Genomic DNA, 23,536 nt, shown 5'->3' on the forward strand with positions numbered 1-23,536 from the left:
CAGTGCCACACCTCCCATCATTCTGCCTCTTCGGAGACGCCCCTGTGACGATGTACAACTCCTAGGTCTTGCCTCAGGAAGCCAGGCATGTGGTAGCCCCTCTGTGACTCCCCTGTCAACATTTGCTAGGTTAGCTACTAGGCATGAAAGCCAATTGACATTTGTTTCTGTAATGAAGCCCCTTATTTGATCTCTCAGAACAGAAAGAGCCCTGACTAACACAGAGGGTTTTAGATAGTATGTGGAATGCCAAGCTGAGCAGTGTGAACACTGATTTGGTAGGGAGAGGGGAATCCTGGCAGGTGTCGGAGCATAAAGGGACATCTGCGTATGTATTCCATCAGCCAGCATGTCTCCTGGGTGCCCCTATGACTGTGGCCCTATGTGTTGTGTCCCTATTCCAAGTGCGGTCCTTTCTAGGGACACCCTCTAATCCTCAGTTGTTAGCTGCTGCTTATGTGTAAGACATTGTGTGAGGGGGGGTTGGGGATTTAGCCTAGTGGTAGAGCGCTTGCCTAGGCAGCACAAGGCCCTGGGTTCGGTCCCCAGCTCCGAAAAAAAGAACCAAAAAAAAAAAAAAAAAAAAAAAAAAGACACTGTGTGAGGTCCTCATCCACATAAGGTGCTTACTGCAACACAGAGGCAAGACCTCCGTTGTTAGAAAAATCAACCTGGCTGAACCGGCTTCAGGAGTTTCGGAAGTCTGAACAGACAATGAGCACTTTTCTAATACTTTTTTTTTTACTTAACATTTTAAAATGTATTTTTTATTATCACTTTTATCATTATTATTCTTTTTTATGGCACACACATGCCACAGTATGCATGCAAAGGTCAGGGGATCATGTTCATGAGTCAGTTTTCTCCTTCTACTGTGGGTTCCAGGGTTTGAACACAAGATGTCAGACTTGCGTGCGGGCGCTGTTACCTACTGAGCCATGTCACTGGTCCAAGCATCACTTTTGTGCCTTAGCAATGACTCTGCCCATTTTATTTTCACAAAGCCTTTTAATCCATCTACTTTAATTCCCGCTGTGCTGCTCACAGAGCTAAGTAAGTGTGCTTAGTTTAGGACATAACGTAGGGTTCCAGTCTGGACCCTCTCCCTTCAAGAACTATGGGGAAATACCAATAACCTACAATATAAGGTCCTGTCCTAGAACTCACTAGGCTGGTCTCTAACTCACAGGAATCTGCCTACCTCTACCTCCCAAAGTGCTGGGATCAAAGGTATATGCCATTGCGCACTATGATTTCTTTAAAATTTTTAATTGTGTGTGTGAGTGTCTGTGTGTGTGTGTGTGTGTGTGTGTGTGTGTGTGTGTGTACACATTCATATGAGTGCATTTTCCCATAGAACCAGAAGAGAGAGTGTGATCCCCTGCTGGTTGGGATCCCCAGTTGGGAATGCTGGGAACTGAACCCAGATCTTCTCAGGGGGCAGTAGATCTTAATTGCTGAGTCATCTCTCATTGATCATTGAGACATCTCCCTGGCTCCAGGAAGGGCCTTCCTGACAGGCAAAGCAGCTTCTTGGCATCAATAGAATTTGGAGATGCAGAGAAGAGGATGAGATCACAAAGCAAGTGATCTCATGCAGCCCTGGGTTGTTCTCAAGCTGACAGTCCTGGGAGGATACAAACATCAGGAGGTGTGGAAAACAGAAGGGTGGAGGGACTGAGTTATTCGAGAGCCCCCTCCCTCCCCCTGGCACTCATCTTTGAAGAGCCACAGCCCCACTGATCCACAATTTAAGAGGCTAAGAAGGGAGCCCCACGCCACCCAAGCACACACAAGGTAGGAGGGCTTTGAATCAGCAGAGCAGATTCCGGATCAGATGCCATGTTTGATTTTATCTTCCCAGGCAATAAAACGTGAAGCACATTCTTTGGCAGCAAGGAGAAAGGCAGACTGTGGGCTTTTCCTAATTCTTTGGAGTTTTATAGCATGTCAGTTATTATAGCTCTGCTTACCACAGAGCCTGTGTCTCTGGAGCTGGAGCAGGCTGTGGATGTAAAAGGAAATGCGGTTAGAACAGTAAAGCCGGTGGAAGAGAGAACGCTTGTTATCCGGGCTCCTTCAACTCTTTCAAGATCAAATGCATGTCTGACTGACTGGAGTTAGAGCTCAGTCTGTAGAGGGCTTGCTTGCTCAGCCCTGGCTTCAAGTCCCAGCACTGCATAAAATGGGTGTGGTGGCACATGCCTGTCATGCCAGCCCTTGGAAGGTGGATGCAAGGTCAAAGTTCAAGGCCATCTTTCTCCGTGTAGCAAGTTGGTCAGCCATGGTTACATTGAGATCCTATTATAATAAACAAACAAAGTATATATCTACATTACATTCCAGGACTCCCCTGGGAAACACTCCCTAATCCTTAGGGATCTGTTTTACATGAAACTTGAAACCTGTTACCCTAGGGTCTCTACTGTTAGGGATGCTTTCGTGTGGTCTATGGTGTTCCTGTCTATGGGGTTTGCTACCGTTCGAATTTATCATGCTTTCAAAAACACTCGGCAAATGGGATTGCTTTCAATCTTATAATTTCATAGACACCTTTAAATATAGAGTTTAGCATATATAAAATAATTGCAGTATGTAGCCTAATCATTATTTCTTTATGATAAACAGCCTCTTACAAGGAACAGCTCTCGTGTAGAGTAGTGCTAAGCTTTCCAAGTCTGGAACACAAATACTCAGGAAGAAAAGAAAAGAAAGGAAAAGAAAAGAAAGACACATTCCTGGGTGAGAACATTGTTTGGTGCTAAAACACTGGTATTCAAGCCTCTGTCTTCAGGATTCCCTAAGTTCTGGACTTAAAGATGGGAGAACGGTTGCTATGAGAAGTAGAAACTATGCTTCAGAAGATAGACCTGGGTCATTCAGTCCCACACCTGTTGTTGCTAATCTCTAAACCTAACCCAGAGGGCTGGGTCCCAACGACTAAGGTGAATTACAGGAATCATGGTACTGGAATGCTGGCCAGAGGGCTTGTTAGCAGGAGGATGTTGTAGGACATGGTCCTCTGATCAAAACAAACGTCACCTTTATCAGGTCAGCAATGCATGCTCTCAAGAGGCTATCAGAAGCAGCCTGTGGAATGCTGTCATTCCCTCAGAAAAGGGGTCCCTGGATCCTTAGCCGACCCCCCAGCCTCTCCTTGCAGGCATTTAATACAATTCTGCCCTAATTCTGACAGCACCATCAGCTGGGGATTTGCTGTCCAAATCCCTGAGCCTATAGACCTGTGAGTCTCAACCCCTCGGGGGGAGTCAAATGACCTTTCCACAGGGGTTGTATGTAAGATATTTACATTATGATTCATTACAGATTCACTACAGTTATGAAGAGGCGGTGAAATAATTTTATGGTTGGGGGGTCCCCACAATGTGAGGAACTCTATTAAAGGGTCACAGCACCAGGATGGTTGAGCAGCACTGCTGTGGGGGACATTTATATTTTAAGCCACCACAGAAAGGGGACATGGCATACGTTCAGTTGTACTTCACCGTTCTAACTGTGAAGAAGGCGCCCCATGCACACCTTGCAAACAAGTCAGCTGGCCCTGTGAGCTAACATCACTTCAAAGTGCCCATCTGTAAAGCCCATGAGCTTCCCTGCTGTCCGGTGTCCTTCTGTGACTGCTCTATGTCAGACTCTAAGGATCAGGGTCTATATGGAGGTGGTATATCTATGCTCAAGGGATGCGTTCCTTTAGGGTTCAAAGCTGGCCGCACAGTCTGCTTTCCTTGGCAAGGGAATAAAAAGAAGCCTTCTGAATCAGGTGGGAGAAGAGACGGCTATATTTGGTTTGCCCATGGGAGGAACATGCCAGGAGCCTACCTGCTCTCACAGATAGTACTTCCCGGTCCTCCTTACCACCTTGATAACTTACCAAGAAGAAGGAGACTGATACCAAAATGTTACTTCTCCCAGAGAAAAAAGCCAGGAGTAGGCATGGCTTTGCAGCCTGACCCCCCGCCCCTCTTCCTGGCTGCAGCATTAAGGATTTCTCTGTGGAAGCTGGATGGTCAGTCAGTCCCACTGGGGCTGTTGGCAGCTGCCTGCCTGAACTGACTAAAATAGAACGTGATCTCAAATAGGTCCCAGCCACCAGCTCGCTCCATCTTCACGGTCACAAGGCAAAGAGGTCCAGGATTGCTCTGCAAAAAGAGGACCAGCACTGAGTTCTGCCCACATCAGGGAGGTAGATGACTCATCTACTGTTAAAAGTTCTCAGTATCAACTGTTCAGATCACAGATGATTTAGCAAAAGCCACATATGAAAGTAACAGAGCCAAGGGCACCGAGGTCCCTCCATGACCCACAGCAGAGGCTTTGTGGGGGTCTAAGTGAGATGGGGAAGTTTCCACAGAGTCGGCAGATCCCCAGAAGGGTCCAGACCAGGGACGGTCCAGCCAGGAAGACAGTATTAGCACATGGCAAGGTCTTTGCCAAGGGCACACTAATAGCTCCTATCTATCACCCAGGGAAGGCAATGTCGGGGAAGAGATAATTGACTTTTCGTGTGACAGATGAAGTTTTACAATGCCACGCTTCCTGAGTGACAGGCTTTGCCTTGGCACAGCAGTGGCACGCAGGACAGAAAGCATACCCAAACTCTCCTTCCACCCGGAAGCTAGACCCAGGGCTGGGGTCTAGCTTAGATCGTCAAGGTTATTTCCCTCATTTAGACCCCCAAATTCCGTCTGTCTTATAGTCATTCCCAGAAAACTTAATGATCCCGACATTCCAATCCACAAATTTCTCTTTCTTATATTTTCAGGTTTGAAAAAAAATATGCTTTTACATTTTTTGTGCATTTTTATTGCTGCCCTAATAACAGATATGTAAATGGTAATGCAGTGAGTGGCAAGATAGACAAGGTAGACAAAATGGGGGAGGGCACTAATGTCCCCTCTGAAGGTCACACCCATTGTCGTAGATCGAAGCTGGCCTTGACCTCACCCTCCGGTTCTCAAGCACTGCCTAGACACTGTGCGCCAATTCAGCCCAGTTCAGCACGCAGGGAGGCATTTCCCCTGCCTCCCTACCTGATGCTCAGAGGTCATGTGACAAAGCTACCTGCCCACTATCCTCAACGTTTGTCCCGGGCCTCTCTTGTAATGACCCTGCTGCACACAGACTGCCCAATCACGTTGTCCCCAAGCAGAACCCCCCCCCCCCCGCCACTCTCACCCCGTCTTCCTTTATGTTCAGTGGGTCTCCCATGTTTTCTCCTGAGCTTGGTGAGTCACCAGGCCACCCTGACTGTTCCTCATGTCATCCTCCAGCCTCACAGCTGGGCTCTCAGAGCCACCCAAAAGAATCAATTGAGGAGGGAAGGGCTAATTTTTGGCTCATGGTTTCAGTCCGTGGTTATTTGGCAGTCCATGCCCATGGCAGAGAAGGGGGAAGGGGAAAGGGGAGCAGGGTCCCAACATTCCCTCAAATGCTCCCAATGGCCTAACTTTCTAGGGAGCAAGCCTTCAAAACATAGGCCTTTGGCAGCCATTTCATATGTAAACAATGCTATAACAGAACGAGATGCCATGGGGAGAGTTGAAAATATGCTCAACTCAGCAAAGGAAGAAGGGAAGGGGTGCTCTCAAATTTAAAGCTTGCAGGCTGAGCTTTGGACCGTGAGAATGAATTCCCCAGGAAGACCGAGGTGGAAGGCAGCCCAAGTGGATGAAAGATTTATTGGCTTAGGTTAAGCGCAGAAGACCATGTGATAATCAGGGAAGCTATACGTGGTTCAAGGCTTCTTTTTGTTTTTTGGGGTCTCACTATGTTGCCCTGGTTGACATGGAACTCACTATAGAGACCAGACTGGCCTCAGACTCACAGAGATCTGCCTGCCTCTGCCTCCCAGGTCCTGGGATTAAAGGCCTGTACCACTGTGCCTGGCTTTCAAAATATCCTTCATTTACAACCAGGGAGATACTTTGAAAGTGCAAATCTTCTCGAAGTGGTAAGTTGACTTTCCATGAGCAGACAACCTGAGTTTGATCCGGTGACCCACATCATGGAAAGAGAACAACCAATTCTCGAAAGCTGCCCTCTGATCTCACACCAGAGCACATGCACATCCCCTTACCTGAATGCACCCCACCTCCCACATACAGTAATTGTTAATAATAAATAAAGTAGGAACCGAATGAGGAAGTGCCTGAGTCCATAGACTATGGTTCAGTCTCTGGACACAAGCAAGGTTGGAGAAGAAATTAGGCAGCACAGTCAGGCAGTCTGGGCCATGAAGGATCTCTGAGAGCATATTGAAGAATTTAGGGTTTATTGGTAGACGGTAGGGAGCCACTGGAAGATTCTGAGCCACTTAAACCAACGTTTGCATTTTAGAAGAATCACTGTGGGAAAGATCCTGGTACACAGTACTCAGGGTGATTGGAGAGTTGACTAACCCAGAGAAGGGAAGATTTATTATAAAGTAGCATTTGCAGATGAGGAGAGACCTAAATGGATAAGGGGCACAGTGGGAAACGAGGACTCAGGACCACAGGGCCTGTGGGTAATAAGTGGAAATATCTAATTCAGTGACAACTGGATTAGTGGGATGAGGAGGAAGAGGCCCCAAAGTGGTGTTGAAGCTTCCACCTAGACAGTTAGAGGGGAAAGAACAAAGACAATGAGCAGTGGGCAAGAGAACCATCCATTCCCTGTGGGTTGTCATCCACTGGGACCTCCATCGGAGTGAGCTGTGCATCTTCTGCTACCCCAGGTAGTTAATCTGAGTGGGGGGCCTGTCATAGTCAGGGTTACCATTGCTGTGATGGAACACCACGGCCAAAGCAACCGGGGAGGAAAGGGTTTATTTGGCTTACACTGCCACCTCACAGGAAGTCAGGACAGGAACTCACACAGAGCAGGAACCTGGAGGCAGGAGCTGATGCAGAGGCCGTGGAGGGATGCTGCTTACTGATTTGCTCCTCATGGCTTGTTCAGTCTGCTTTCCTGTAGAACCCAGGACCATCAGCCCAGGGACGAACCCCACCCACAATTGCCTGAGCCCTCCCTCATCAATCACTAATTAAGAAAATGCCTTATAGCTGAATCTTATAGATTCTCAATCTAGATTTCCCCCCTCAGATGACTCTGGCTTGTGTCAAGTTGACATAAAACTAGCGAGCACAGGATCTATAGGGTCTTGGGCTCTGTTCAGATCTGACTTGGGAAAAGTAAGAACCCTGCACATGTGGGCTTTGAGTCCCCAGAGACATGGAGGATGAAGGTTATACCTGGCTTTCTATCACTGCTCTGCCTGGTCCATGGTGGTGAGCAATGTCTTCCAGGGGTGCTGCTTGCCCCTAAAAGCTTCAGACTGTGCTGTGTCATCTTTACTGGAGCACCACACAAAGGCTGCATTGATCAGATGGCAACCCTGGTGTCAAATCCCTTAGTCTTTGCCTTGCTGGGCTCCCATCTCCAGCTAATTAATCAGAGGGACCCAGCGTGCTCGCCCAACCAGCCATTTCTACAGGTCTGGCCCAGGCAGGGCCCTCTTTGCCAAACTCAAGGGTTCTACCCAAGGGAGGGTTGGGGCATGCCCCTGGGGAGGCTGGGAGCCCCTAGGAAACTTTGACCAGGACAGGAGCTAGCTGCTGCTGCTGCGTTCACTTCTTGGCACTGGTAAGTGGGACTCACCAAAATGTAATGCAGAGTCAGCCAGTGAGGTCAGCATTGGCTGAGAACCCCAAGATGAGTGGGAGAGGCCAGGGGAGAGAGGAGAGGAGTGTTGGAACAAACAAAATCAGAATGTAACCCTGTTTTTTAAGCACCAACAGGAAAGGGAACATTTTGGGGCAAAGTGCCTGGCTCCCCACTGCTGTCTGGAGGACTGATGCCCGATCGTCAGGCTGCCAGAGGTAGCTTTTCAAGCAAGTAAAAAGGCTTCAGGAAAATAATCTATAAGCCTTTTTGCAAAGAAAGCCCCATACACCAGATCAGACACTAGGAATTCCACTGCACTGAGAAAACAGTCAGTAGGGACTAGGTCTGCTCTGTGATTTGAGCATTGCTTCCGCTTACAGACAACCCAGAATCCTACAAGCCAATCCCTCTGCCCCAGACACATACCAGGAGGGTGAAGGAGTGATCTAAGCATGGATATTAGACACGTTCAGATCTACTGGGAACACTTTTGGTCTTAAAAACATTTCTTATTACATTGGTGTGAGCATGCACTTATGTGCAAATCAGAGGACACTGCAGGAGTTTGTTCTCTCTTCTACCACACTGGTTCATCAGGCTTGGTGGCAAGTGTCACAGCCCCCTGCTGCTCACTTACCTCCAGGAATTACCCCATGCCTGCATACACTCACAAAGAAATCCCCAGCACTCTGACTTTGAGTTTCTCCATCCAAATGCCACATAGAGCTGCAGACATTTGTCTGCTGGAAAATCTGGAAAGGACTATTAAGCATACAAGATACCTGAGCCCATCTCCTGAAGACTAACTTTATGGGTCTAAGAAAGGCTTCCCAGAATCTAGACTTTGAAAATGACTCCTAAGGCCTGGGGAGATGATGCACAAGTGTACTTACTATGCAAGCATGACGTGAGCTCAAAACCTAGAACATATATGTAGAGAAATTTTAATCCAGCAACATGGCAGTTCTGGCTAGAATCTGGCCAGAATCTGGCCAGAATGCAGACATGCCCCCAGTTGCAGTATGATTTACCTGGAATACAAACACACCCTTAGTACACACCTTTAATTACTAACAATGAAGATAAAGTTAGTTTATAGAAGGAAGCAGCATGTTTGACAATAACATCTAATTGAGGGACAGACAAAGTGATGAATCAGAGAAAGATTTGACAGAATGAGTCATAGATAGGATATGCCCAATTCATATGAGAACAGCAGTGGAAGAGAGGCTACTTAAGAGCAGGGAGAAAGAAAAAAAAAAGTGTGTGTGTGTGTGTGTGTGTGTGTGTGTGTGTGTGTGTGTGTATGGCAGTTTTACCAGGACAGTTTTACAGAAACAGATTACAGAAGGAACAAGCTAGACACAGGTAAAGACAGAATGAGCAAGAAAATGAGAAGAAGCCAGAAAGTTAAAACATATTGCTAAAGTTTATATGAGGCCAAGGAAAGCAATTGAGTCAGAAGCCCAGAGAATCCAGATTGAATCAGTCAGCTTGGAATGTTAGGTTGTACAGAGGCTAGAAGCTTTCAGGTCTAGGCCTAGGGATGGTTAGAACTGAGAAGGAAACAGCCAGGCCATGTATTCACACAGCCTAAGTACGGTTCTCATGTCATCATTCCATCTGCAGAAATGAGAGTGACATTTTACACACATGTGAAAAACCAAGCATGGCCATGTACTGTCCTGCAATGCTAGTGCTATGGAGACAGAATGGTGTGGCTTGATGGCTGCCAGTCAAGCTCTGTATTCAATGAGAGACCTTGTCTCAAGGAAATGGAGTGTAGATGACAGAGTGGACACTCAATATCCTCCTCTGGCCTTTGTACTTGTGTATGGGCGCGCGTACACACACACACACACACACACACACACACACACACACACACACACACTTTAAAAAAGAAATGGACTGAAAAGATAATTTCCCCAGTCAAGTCTATCCATGTTAGGCAGTATCAGGACATACATCGCCCTCTTCTGGACGCAGGTACATGAGTACCTGCGTACCCATGTCTACATACCTACCCATACACAGATTCACACATATACAGATAATTAAAAGCAAAATAAATCTAGAAAGTAAGCAAGCAAAAGGGTCCCTGGAAACTTGTGATTAGGGGCGAGCCACAATACTTCTGAACTGAGTGGCATGAGTGGCCACCTGGGCTTTGACCATGGCCGTTGCAACCACAGCGCAGTAGGTGAGACAAAATGCTGAGGACTGTGCCTATGGGGACCTGGGAGTGGAGAGGCCTAGGCTGGCCATGAGCAAAGACACAGCATTCTGAACAGGTGGGGAGGCGAGGTTTTGCTTGAGTATTCTGTGCGTTGGAGTTTATATCCCAAACCTGGATAATACTTTTGAAATAACACAGGGCTGCTGTCAATGGAATGACGAATCCCAAGGTGAGCACCCACAGGGCAGTTCACAGCTGTCGGTAACTCTAGCTTGAGGAGATCCTAACACAGGCATTCATGCAAGTGAAACACCAGTGCACTAAAATGAAAATAAATATTTTCTTTTAAAAAAAAAAAAAGAAAAAATACTGTGGGGGAAAAAAAGAAAAAAAAGAAAAAAAAGATGTGAGCTCTCAGTTTCTGGTTATGTTCTTTTTTCTTCTTCTCGGCAACAGGAAGTAACTGATAAGACTGCTGTCCTTATGAAAGGAGAGTGTGGGATGCTTGCCCAGTTCTAGGTGGGTTGTCCTCTCATTCTAACAATGCCTCATGTACCCTTACCAGACCTTCCCTTATGTTCATTCTATCATTTATTTACTTATCCAGCTAATCTAGCTTCTATCCTGTACCTGTCCCTCACCTGTACTTTATCCTACATTTCACCCTTTTTGTCTAATTAAAAAAAAAACAACTTTTCTCTCAAATATAAGCTGAGCACAACTGTTATCATGTTGTAATTAAAAGCATAAAATATATCTAACACCCAGTCCAACATGACTAGGCAGCTGTCCTTGGGGCAGTGGAATTAGCATCAAAATACAGATAACTTCGGGGCAAACCGCAACACCCCAGAGTCCAATCTTCTTTGTTTTTAAAGCGAAAGGCCAGTGTGTTAGTTGCGTACATGGGAAAAAAAACACACCTTAGAAGATTCTAGGGTCCTATGCGATCAGTGCCTGCCCATGTCTGCAGCACCAGCTTTCTTTTCCTTTGGGGACAGGGCTCTAACCTAGGTAAGGCCTTCTTTCTCACAGCTACCAAGTTCCCACCTCAGGGCCTTGGCTTTCATTTGTTTGTAGGACTTTGCCCAGTCACTTAGGCTCAGCTGTTTCTTCTCTTCATCCCAGACTTAGCTCAAAAGAAGCCTTTTCTGACTGCCACCTCTATTGCTCTAATGTCCTTACCCTGCTCCATTTTGTGCCTCTCTTTCCACTCCTGCCCCATCCCAACCCCTGAGCAAAATAAATGGAGCATGGACTGTAATCTCACATTTGAGAGGTAGAGGTTGGAGGGTCAGGAGTTCAAGGCTATCCTTAGCTATGTATCACTTTAGAAGACAACCTGGGGGATATATGAGTCTACTATACACACACACACACACACACACACACACACACACACCACACACCACACACACACACACACACACACACCACACACACACCACACACACACATACACACACCACACACACCACACACACACCACACACACACACACACATACACATACACACACCACACACACCACACACACACCACACACACACACACCACACACATGCACATACACACACACACCACACACACACCACACATACACACATACACACACACCACACACACCACACACCACACACACCACACACACACCACACACACACACATACACACACACCACACACACCACACACACACACACCACACACACACACATACACATACACACACCACACACACCACACACACCACACGCACACACACCACACACATGCACATACACACACACACCACACACACACCACACACACATATACACACACACCACACACACCACACACACACACACCACACACATACACACACACACCACACACACACACACATACACACACACACCACACACATACACACACACACACACCACACACACTCCTGTGATAGAGACCCAAACCTGATTTTTTTTCTTTAGATTAAATCCCAGCAGTACAATAGAATTCACATAGTTTGAAATATTAGCCTTCTGGCAGGATGAAAAAACAAAGTGCTTGTTTTTGGTGTATCCTTTATGTAAGCTAGAAAAATGTCTTTCAAAGGTTAAGTGCAAACATGATAGCGAGAGGTCTCCTTAAGTCTTGGTAGGAGTGAGTTCTGCATTTCTACCAAGTTCCCAGGCCGCTGACGCTCTCCAGACCACAGTTAGAATACCACAGGTTGAGGAGGCACGAGTTCCTTTGTTCATATGGAATTGGTTCATGGCTGTCATCTTGAATGTTGGGCTTCCAACATGGAGGAGGAGGCTTGGAAGTTACTGTGTCTAATTGGGGGTGGGATGGGGAGGTGCAAGGTGTACTAGTCCAATCACCATCCTCCCAATCAGTGTGTTCATTCCTCTGTAAATATGTTTCCCAGACTACTTGAGCAGCTCACCTAACCTATCATGGGTGAAGTCCCCATTCTGTCTTGGCAGATGGCAGACCAATGGCTTTTCTAATATGGATTTCCTATAACCTCTCATTCTGCCTTCCAAAAGCTAAGTGGTGCCCTGCAACTAGTTTTCTAGTAACGTTTAGGGAATAAGTACATAGAGAGATCCATTCGCAAAAAACAATAAAATTTATGGAGGTCCTACTGTGTGTCTGCCCCACTTTAGAGCTTCCCAGAAGCTGAGTGAAGAGGTGAGCTGAAGACACAGGCACTCTAGTGATAAACGCAAATTGTTCTATAATGGAAGCTTCTAGAACAGAGTGGTGTTTGGATGTAGCATACATAGGTTTGGTGAAATGAGTGCTCTCATCTTGTCTTACTCAATATTTGGCAAAAAACCAATCACTTCACGTGTCAGTGAGAATAGAAACAGGGAGAGAGAAAGGGACACAGACATCACTGTGCACCAAGGTCTTAGGTCTTAGTGCTGTGCTCTGCTCTGTTTCTCCTCAGCAGCCTTATAGACTCTCTGTCTAATGCTTGGAGGAAGGAGAGTAGGCAAGACCACCAATTTTGCTCAGATGGACTCAGAAATAATTGAAAAGACCTTGACCCTCAGGTTTGGGGCTGATTCTGAAAGATGACTAAGATGCTTCCCAAGCAGTCAAGAAAAAGAAAGTGTTCTTAGGTCAAGGACTTGGTGCGTCGGGTTGACGGTGTGTGAGGATGAGGAAGCTCACAGAATGTTCCAGAATCAACAGCTAGCGAGTCCTACAGTAAGCCAATGGGGAGCAGAGGTGTGTTCAGTGGGGAAACACAGAGCTGGGGGAAAGGGCAGCTTGAAGTTCCAAGGGTGTGGCTGACACTCTGCTGAGGAGGTCTACCATACTGTAAATGCTTTAGTGTGGGGGCCCTTGGGCGTGTGCTGCAACTTCTCAACTCTCTAAAGGTGAATGAATGATGTGGTCACAAAAGTTTCTCAGTCACTCACAGCTGAGTCCTACAGAACCTGTCATAGCCATTCTTAGTGGAAGGTCACTACAAACACAGGCAGGGTTTGGAGGTGCTTAGAGGTCACCATTCGCCGCTAACATGAGCCACAGGGTAGCCGGGAGAAGGATTGTGGAAAGGGCTAGAATAGAACCAAGAAGCTTCACTTTGATTTCATCGACAATAGAAAACCACTAGAGAAATTCCTGCCCCATCTAAAGGAGCGGGAGAAAAACCCATGAGTGCACCCTCACGCTGGAGGTAGAGGGATCCGTGTTGTTTGTTTTGTTTTCTAGAACCAGGATCTCACTATGTCTGGCTTCCAATTGGCTCTGTTGCCCAGATTTTGTAGCTTCAAATTCCTAAGCATCCCACTCCAGCCTCCCCAGTGCTGGGATGACAGGTGTGCACCCCCACACCCAGATATGAAGGGAGTGATGAGATCTATGCAAAAAAACAAGGCATAGCAGGCACCCTTTAAAGGCCTTAGCAAAAGCTATCTGCATATGGAGTGCTAATTAAACTCTTACTTTTTGGGTTTGTTTTGCTTTCCAATGAAAACAAACCCCGCCCTCCGTTGGCACTTGTTTGTATCATTCTAAGCGCTTGAAAACAACAAATGGCATTTCCTTAATTGCTGTAAGACAAATAATATTTATTAACACGAGTTGCCTTTGCTTGCACAATACAGCGTATCAGGGCTTTAATCCTATATGTATTTAATTCCAGGAGCGTGACTCAGAGTTGGGAGGGCCACCGCTGTTGGCAGGGAGGATGGAATTATATTCAAAGTGGGCTGGTAAACACTGAAAGCCTAACCTCTGAAAATAGATGCCTGTGCGTATACACATAAATACACTTATTTCATGTTTGCTGACTTAAAGACTGGACAGCACGCAGCCTGCAAAGCCTTCCGAGCTATCCGTTACTCTAGAGTGAATCCCGTGTAGCTAATTGATTCTCACAGACGCTCCCATTGATTTCCGCCAAGTGCTTGCATCAGTACCCGGTCTGCAGTCTAACCATGCCTGGGCAAAATAAGCCGTGGAAGAAGTGCTCAGTCTCCACCTCAGTCAGCAAAGAAGTTGCTGCTGTCATTGACAGATGAGCCTCGTCCTGACATCAGCGCCGGTTGGCATTTGTTTATGTTAATGAACAAGCAAGGCAGGTAAAGATGTATGTTGTAACTTCATCTGCCCGTGACACTCGTGGCCTCCTTGCTACAACATAAAACATTGGCAGCATCTTCCCTCAAACGTCTTCGCTACTCGTGATGCGGTGGCTGCTGATGTCCACACTGAGTGTACTCCTCACTACGCTTACAGCATTCCGCCACTTTGTTTGGCTTGGACAATCAATTAGGCAATAAGTGCAGTCATGATTAGCAGTTGCCCAATTCTCTGGTGTAAATAGTCTCGAGAAGCACACCACCATAGAGCATTCCAAACCCACGAATCCCCAAACTCAGCACTCCTGGCTGTGTGGCAGAAGTTCACCTGAGTAGTCCCACCTACTCCAGTTTAAAGCTCCTTTGTCTAGGACGGCCTCTTGTATTCCAGCACAGAGAACCAACACACTTCTTATTAAGATGACGGCATGAACAGTCCCTGAGTGCCAGTCTATAAAATAAGCTGAGTATAAATCTGCTTGTTATCCATTCTCGAAAGTCAGGCGTGGAGGTGATCCAGAATACATCCATTTTCAAATGTTCTTAGGCCTAAAAAAGGTTTAATTTCAAAATGTTTTTAGGCAGGGCGGCACAAGCTTTTAATCCCAGAACTCAGGCATGCAGAGGCAGGCAAATCTCTGTGAGTTTGAGGCCAGCCTGGTCTACAAGAAAATTCCAGGCTAGCCAGGCTACAAAGTAGACCTTGTTGCAAAAAATAAAAGCAAACACAAGTGTCTGGGCCCAAGGTTGAGCTCCTAGGCAGCAAGGTATCTCTTACTGTATTTTCTTTCTTTGTCGAAACAAACACAGAACGTGGGTAACGGATCGGGAGCACTAGAGCAGAGAGGTGGTGTAGCCAGGAGTTCATCTAGGGCATAGCTCAGTGGAAGAACGCCTTTTAAAGGGAGGATGGTTCAGAGGTTTAGAGAAGCTTCAATTCCCAGCACAGAAGTTTAGAACCATCTGTAACTCCAGTTCCAGGGGATGTAATACCCTTTTCAGTCTCTGAGGGCACTGCATGCATGTGGTGCACAGTCATACATGAAAGTAAAACAGTCACATACAATAATGACAAAAACATTAAAGTGTGTCTGTGTGTGTGTGCATGTTTGTGTGTGCATGTATGCATGTGTGTGTGCATGTGTGTGTGCATGTATGCATGTGTGTGCATGTGTGTGTGCATGTATGCATGTGTGTGCATGTGTGTGTGCATGTATGCATGTGTGTGTGTGTGCATGTGTTTTAAAGCTGGGGGAGGGGTAGAGAAATGATGACTCAGCAGTTAAAAGCATTTGTTGCTCTTCCAGAGGAATGGGGTTCAGTTCCCGTTTGGGGAGTGAACAAGTCCCTTTTGTAACATAATTTTGGGAAAGTACTCCATGAGGTGGAGGAGAGAGTCCCAGTAACATTTCCCTGCTCACATTGCGGGTCCCTGAGGGTACTCCTATTTTATTGCATTGTTTACCATGTAGTTCCTTTAAGGCTCAGATCTGTCCATTCCAAGAGTAATCATTTACGAGTTAACTGCAAGCAAACTGGAAGTGTCAGTGTTAAACCAGCCAAGCCTCCAGAAAAATCCAGAGCTGAGAACATTACTTTTTCCTTTGGCTGGACAGTGAGAAATCTGAGGTTCTTGGGAATTACTAGAGGCAGAGCACTCCTCTGGAAAAGGGACTGCTAGCCAATCTTACTAGGCGCCAGGCGTGGGCTTTTCTCTCCTTCTTCCTTTTGGTTTCCTGAGATGGATAGAGTTAAAGGATGAAGGAGTGTGTTGGCTCTGATCCTGTGAAGGATCAGAGGTCTCTGTGCTCTGTCCCTTGGCCCTGCTGGTTTGGGGCCTGAAGGGGAGGTGAGATATCCTCATGGAAGAATGCAGAGGAGGGGTGACACTCACTCACAGCATGGCAGAGGGGAATCAGAGAGAGGGTGGAAGCCAGACTCCCAGTATTCTCTTTGAGAGCAGGCCTGCAGGGACCTAGGAACATTTCCACCAACAAAGGCCTGTCTGTTAACTTCCATTACCTCCTAGAAGCTCTGTCAAGAGGATGCTGATGATGTCATCAGAGGCCTACAGGTCTCACTGTGTAGCCCAGGTTAGCCATAGTCTAAGAGAGATCTACCCATTTTTTCCTTCAGAATGCTGGCATTAAAGGTATGGCCACTGAAAGAAAACAGGAAAACAGGTCTACAGCACTCCTGACACACAGGCTTATAGGACAGTCTAGCCACGGTCAGAAATAGCAGAACAAAGTAACACTAGAGATAATCTGATGGCGAGAGGCAAGCGCAGGAACCCGAGCAACAGAAACCAAGACTACATGGCATCATCGGAGCCCAATTCTCCCACCAAAGCAAACACGGAATATCCAAACACACCAGAAAAGCAAGATCTAGTTTCAAAATCATATTTGATCATGATGCTGGAGGACTTCAAGAAAGACATAAAGAACTCCCTTAGAGAACAAGTAGAAGCCTACAGAGAGGAATCGAAAAAATCCCTGAAAGAATTCCAGGAAAACACAATCAAACAGTTGAAGGAATTAAAAATGGAAATAGAAGCAATCAAGAAAGAACACATGGAAACAACCCTGGACATAGAAAATCAAAAGAAAAGACAAGGAGATGTAGATACAAGCTTCACCAACAGAATACAAGAGATGGAAGAGAGAATCTCGAGAGCAGAAGATTCCATAGAAATCATTGACTCAACTGTCAAAGATAATGTAAAGCGTAAAAAGCTACTGGTCCAAAACATACAGGAAATCCAGGACTCAATGAGAAGATCAAACCTAAGGATAATAGGTATAGAAGAGAGTGAAGACTCCCAGCTCAAAGGACCAGTAAATATCTTCAACAAAATCATAGAAGAAAACTTCCCTAACCTAAAAAAAGAGATACCCATAGGCATACAAGAAGCCTACAGAACTCCAAATAGATTGGACCAGAAAAGAAACACCTCCCGTCACATAATTGTCAAAACACCAAACGCACAAAATAAAGAAAGAATATTAAAAGCAGTAAAGGAAAAAGGTCAAGTAACATATAAAGGCAGACCTATCAGAATCACACCAGACTTTTTGCCAGAAACTATGAAGGCCAGAAGATCCTGGACAGATGTCATACAGACCCTAAGAAAACACAAATGCCAGCCCAGGTTACTGTATCCTGCAAAACTCTCAATTAACATAGATGGAGAAACCAAGATATTCCATGACAAAACCAAATTTACACAATATCTTTCTACAAATCCAGCACTACAAAGGATAATAAAGGGTAAAGCCCAACATAAGGAGGCAAGCTATACCCTACAAGAAGCAAGAAACTAATCATCTTGGCAACAAAACAAAGAGAATGAAAGCACACAAACATAACCTCACATCCAAATATGAATATAACAGGAAGCAATAATCACTATTCCTTAATATCTCTCAACATCAATGGCCTCAACTCCCCAATAAAAAGACATAGATTAACAAACTGGATACGCAATGAGGACCCTGCATTCTGCTGCCTACAGGAAACACACCTCAGAGACAAAGACAGACACTACCTCAGAGTGAAAGGCTGGAAAACAACTTTCCAAGCAAATGGTCAGAAGAAGCAAGCTGGAGTAGCCATTCTAATATCAAATAAAATCAATTTTCAATTAAAAGTCATCAAAAAAGATAAGGAAGGACACTTCATATTCATCAAAGGAAAAATCCACCAAGATGAACTCTCAATCCTCATCTTCGATTGGTTTATATACAAGTGTGCAATTTCTAGGCTTGAAAGTAAAATGATGCTATCTGGTGCTGGATAGAGGAGCCTTATTTTTTATTATGGCAGCTTGCTATTTTTGTAACATGGTGATTTGGTTGAACACAATAAAGTACAGTAGTAACTGATCTCCCCCTCTTCCTGGATGAGTGAGGAGATGATTAAATGTTGATGTCAGCATCCATGAGCATATTCAGATGAGCTTCTGCTTCTGTTGAAAAGGATGCTGTGTTTGATTGTGGTCCGAAGCTTTGAAGCACTACTTGGCATCTCCTTCCTTGGAGGTCTCACTGTTTTAACATAACAGATTTGATAGCTTGTTGGTAAGGTGAGGTCCAGCTTGTCTCCACTAGGTCATCTTCATGTGAATCTGGTGGTTATACGGTTTTGTTCTAGGGATATTTCATTTTTTAAATAACGGTTTTAGCTGACATTCATGGAGAGAATGAATCCTTAGAAGTGTGCCACTAGTGAAAGGAAATCCTGTCTAGAGTATGTTTCTTTACAAAGCTGTGTCACACCATCCTTTGGGCCCTCTGCTGGAAAAGTAGAATCAAGTCTCAAATAATGCCTTTTAAATTGTATCCTCTAGTATTATAGATGTAGGACAGTACTGTATCATACCTCTGTGGATGTAAAATAGCTTGTACCTGCTTTATGATACGTAGTAGTGACCGTGCTTTATCAGAGCTGTTTTTAATGATGTTGCTCAGAATGTTTTCTTTCCAGATGATGATTGAGAAGCTAATTTAAAAAAAAAATGGTGCCAGGTACCACAAGAGTAACAGAACTGTGCTGTTTTCTCGGGTTTTGTTTTTTTACTTTTTTTTTTTTAATGGAGTGTGCTGGATGTCTCTACAGTTTTGTTCAGATGACTGCAGAACCTGGAAAAGCTGTTGCTGCTGTTGATGCATAACACACTGCTATTATTGGTCTTTTTATATAAATATAAATATATATATACAGATATATAATTTGAATTTTTTGAAACTTTACCTGTGCTGTCAACTTTCGAAAAAAGTATCCCCGTTTACTGTGTTGAGTTGGCACTGTACAGAAATTAACAGCCATATTGGTCTAGAAATGTTGAACTTTAGTTTTTCCATTTGTACAGGGGTAACACACTGTATGAAATATGTAAGGTCTTATATACGTGGGTTTGATTACAAAAACTAATAAAGTATTCTCTAAAAAAAAAAAAAAAGGTATGGCCACCACACCTAGCAAGGATCCATTTTTTTTTTGTTTGTTTGTTTTTGTTTTGGTTCTTTTTTTCAGAGCTGGGGACCGAACCCAGGGCCTTGCACTTCCTAGGCAAGCGCTCTACCACTGAGCTAAATCCCCAACCCCAGGATCCAGTTTTTAAAAATAACTCACAGTGGTAAAATTGATCTGAAACGAACTCATAATGAATTTACACATAGTTCTCGCTTATCCAAACTTCTGTGATAACAAACCCTTTCTCTCTCTGCTACTGTTCTGATGTGGTTTGACCCTAATGGTTCACGTGGTGGAGCCTTGGCCTTAGTGTCGTGGTGGGGCTGAGGTGGGGTCTAGGAGGAGTTAGGCCACTGAGGGTGCTATTCTTGGAAGCAATAAAGGTAGTTTTGTTGGGATCTTCATTAGTTTTCATTAAAGAGAGTTCTAAAATAGAGAGTTTGATGTCTGTCTCTCTGGCTTCCAGCCTGTGATCAATCTCACACATAAATAATTTCAACATTATGCTACCACCTACCATGAAGCCACATGGAAGGGGCTGCTTGATCCTAGACTATGCACCTCTGTCCTAGTTTGTTTTCTGTTGCTGTGATAAAACACTGATTAAAAAGAACTTGAGGAAGGAAAGGATTTATCTGGGCTATAGGTTATAAACCATCATTCAGAAAAGCCAAGGCAAGAACTGGAGGCAGGAGCTGAAGGAGAGGCCATGGAGGAATGATACTTACTGGCTTGCCTCTTCCTTGGCTTGCTCAGCCCTTCTTACATAGCCCAAGCTCACCTGCCTAGGGATGGTGCCACCCATAGTGGACTGGGCCCACCTACATCAATTAATAGTCACAAATGTCATACAGACATGTATGCATCCCAATCTGATGGAAATAATTCCTTAATTGAGATTCCCCTTCCAGTTATATCTAGGTTTGTGTCACGTTGATAAAACTAACCAGGGCAGCCTCCAAAGCCACTAGCTAAATTCCTCCCCTCTTCCTTCCCCTTGCTGTTCTTGTTTTCTTCCAATGTGAGAGATGAACCCACAGGTTCTATATACTCCAGACAAGTACTAGTAATCTACCACTAGGTGACATCCAGCCAACCTCTTCTTCTTCACAAACTCTCCAACCTCAGGTATGTTATAGCAACAAAAACAGACCAATACACCCAAGGTAAAAAAAAAAAAAAAAAAAGAACTGTAGTCTTTTATATAAAAAATATAGGCTCAAATACATATGGAGTCATAATATCTCAGATTTTAATATTTTTTTTTTGGTTCTTTTTTTTTCGGAGCTGGGGACCGAACCCAGGGCCTTGCGCTTCCTAGGTAAGCGCTCTACCACTGAGCTAAATCCCCAGCCCCTCAGATTTTAATATTTAACATAGTTTTACATGGTATACATTTTGAACCAATCCCTAATGGGATCTAGAACATTTATATTTTACAGTAAAATGTAACTGTTTGTATGATATGAGATAAACAAGATTATATATTGCCTCAATTCAGTTTCAGGACAATTTTTTTTTTTTGGTTCTTTTTTTTTTCGGAGCTGGGGACCGAACCCAGGGCCTTGCACTTCCTAGGTAAGCGCTCTACCACTGAGCTAAATCCCCAGCCCCGACAATTTTTTTTTCATTAAGAATTATTATATATATTTTTTGAGACAAGGTTTCTCTGTGTAGAGCCCTGGCTTTCCTGGAACTCACTGTGTAGACCTGGCTATCCTTGAACTCACAAAGATTCACCTGCCTCTGACTCCTGAGTGCTGGGGTTAAAGGTGTGTGACACCATGCCCAGCAAGAATTATTTTTAAAAATAGATATTTTCAGGTATTTTTTAAAATAAACATAATGGTGTCCAGGCCTCTAATGGTAATATCAGCATCTTCTTCTCTTGATGCATTAAAAATGTGTAAATGAAGGGTGGGGAGGTAGCTTATTGGTGGATCACTTGTTCTAGGCCTTGGATTCAGTCCTCAGTACCAAGGACTTACGGGTGGGAAGAGAGGGAGTGTGTACTACAGCACAGTACTCTGGAGGTATACACGCCAAGACAGGTGTGTTCCCAAGACACGGAATGAATGGAGGTTCACACGGGTAGAAGGTGGCAGTGAGATGCTGAGCTCTGGGATTGCAGTTTATTGCCCAGCGCAGGAATAAAAGCTACCCACCGGCACGGCTATTTTTGAAGACTGAACTTATTCACGCACAGTGCTAGTAAAATACCAGAAGCCATACATAATGTCTGACCCCAGCTGCCACCTCATACAGCAAATTTGTCCATGGGAGCCTTTAAAAAGATTGACTGGTCTACTGTCCTATGGCAGCAGGAGACCACTTTTATCTCCCATGTTGGGTTTACAATGGCTCTCACACTCCCTCCTTTTCTGACACACAAAAGGGTTTTGTAAAGTTTCTCTAGGCTGTATTGTTGGCAGCTGCAGTAACCATGCCTCAAGCCTCGGGGAGTTATAGGGTGTGATTTTTGACTAGTGTCTTGAGAACCTCTGGATTTTAAAATACAGCTGAGAATTTCCATAGGCGATATAGAGGAAAATGTACTAATTCAGATGATTTATTGACCCAGTCTTGTTCGTGATCGGCCAGCTGCGGGTTGGAGTACTCTCTCTCTCTCTGAGAACCATCAGGTACAATAACACCCTTTATCTCATGCTCTACCTCTGGTTCTTTTGGGTACCCCCCACTTCTGATAGCAATATCAGTGTGTTCTGCAATCTTCTCAGGGTGAAGCTTGGCCTAGCACCCTAAAATTGTTTACACGTAACTGGGAGTATCCCTAATTCTACAAGCTTAAGGAATATGATGTTTACTAGGGCCTGGAAGTATTCTTCCAAGTCGAAGGCCATGGGTTTGAACTCCCGTTCCACCTATACCAGGTGATCTATGGTCAACTTCCCATGCAAAATACCCATCTTTACCCCTGGCTTCTTAAGGCTGTGAGGAGGCGCACAGACAGAAAGAACATTATTATTGCATCCCAACCTGTCCCTGCGACCAGTCCCGCTAGGGTGCCCTGGAGGATTTCACCGTCCTGTAGGGGGCGAGCTACCCACACTGTCTACACTAGCCCTTCCCTGATATGCTGGTGGGGAATTCAGGGGGTTGTTAGCCCAGGGGTGGAACTGGGGAGCAAAAGAGTGGGCTCCCGTCCAGCCCGGAAGCCGGTGTCCCCGGTACCTGTCCACGCCCTCTGGGTAATGTGGCTAGGGCTCAAGGAGGGTGCGGGGTGGGGGACGGGCACCGCAGCTCAGGATAGGGCGCGCCCTCGAACCATTGCACGCCCCGAAGGCAGACACAATGCGGCGGCCCGCAGCGGCTGACCGGCCCGGAGCGCACACCGCCCTCCTTCCTGCGGCCTCCGCTTCCCGGCGGCGCGGTGGCGGCGAGCGCGCCGATTGGCGGCCCGGCCTGCGCCCCGCCCCGCCCCGCCGGCCACCGCCCCCTCCCCGGCCGGGACCCGCCCCTCTCCGCGGGAGGCGTTGGGGCCAGCGGCTGGGTGGCGGGCAGTTCCCGCCGGCTGTGCGCGCCCGCGTCTGGGCTCGCTCGGAGAGGACGCGGCGGCGGCGGCTCCTGAAGCACAGCGGGCAGAGCTGCGGGCTGCGCGCGCCCCTGCTCCCACCGGGCGTCCCGCGGTGGCTCCCGCGTCCTGCGGCGGCTCCCGCGCCCCGCGCTCCCCTTTGTCCGCGGCCCGGAGCGGCGGCGGCGGCGGGGTCGGAGCCCGCGCCCTGGGCGACTGAGGCGGCGGCGGTCCGCGCCCCGGCGCCGCGGCGATGCCGGACCAGATCTCCGTGTCGGAATTCGTGGCCGAGACCCATGAGGACTACAAGGCGCCCACGGCCTCTAGCTTCACCACGCGCACGGCCCAGTGCCGGAACACCGTGGCGGCCATCGAGGAGGTGAGTGGTAGCCTCGGCTGCGCGGGGCGGGAGGCTAGGGCCGTGGGGATCGCGCTGCGCCCTGGGGACCCGCTAGGCTTCGGCGCCTGGTGCCGGATGCCTAGTGCCCGCCGCCTGCGCCCATACCCGGGAAAAGTTTCTGGTCCCCCAGAGCTGGACGCGGCCGGGCCAGCAGTGCCCGACACAGAAGCCCTTTGTTCCCTGAGAGGTGGCTCTGGG

The 23,536-nt window shown here is 46.3% G+C and overlaps 1 protein-coding gene across 2 annotated transcripts in view; it reads left to right on the forward strand.

The window, feature by feature from the left end:
* Positions 1-22,895: 22,895 nt before the first annotated feature.
* Positions 22,896-23,536, forward strand: part of Asap2 (ArfGAP with SH3 domain, ankyrin repeat and PH domain 2) — a 162,168-nt gene continuing 161,527 nt past the window's right edge. Inside the window, 1 exon segment of one of the 2 annotated variants that reach the window (NM_001108704.3) lies at positions 22,896-23,317. In NM_001108704.3, the coding sequence (NP_001102174.2) occupies positions 23,192-23,317 (126 nt within the window). In that variant the 5' untranslated portion in view covers positions 22,896-23,191. 2 annotated transcript variants of the gene reach the window in all.

This window comes from Rattus norvegicus, chromosome 6 (genome assembly GCF_021556685.1).
Source record: "Rattus norvegicus strain SHRSP/BbbUtx chromosome 6, alternate assembly SHRSP_T2T, whole genome shotgun sequence".
Lineage (NCBI taxonomy): Eukaryota > Metazoa > Chordata > Mammalia > Rodentia > Muridae > Rattus > Rattus norvegicus.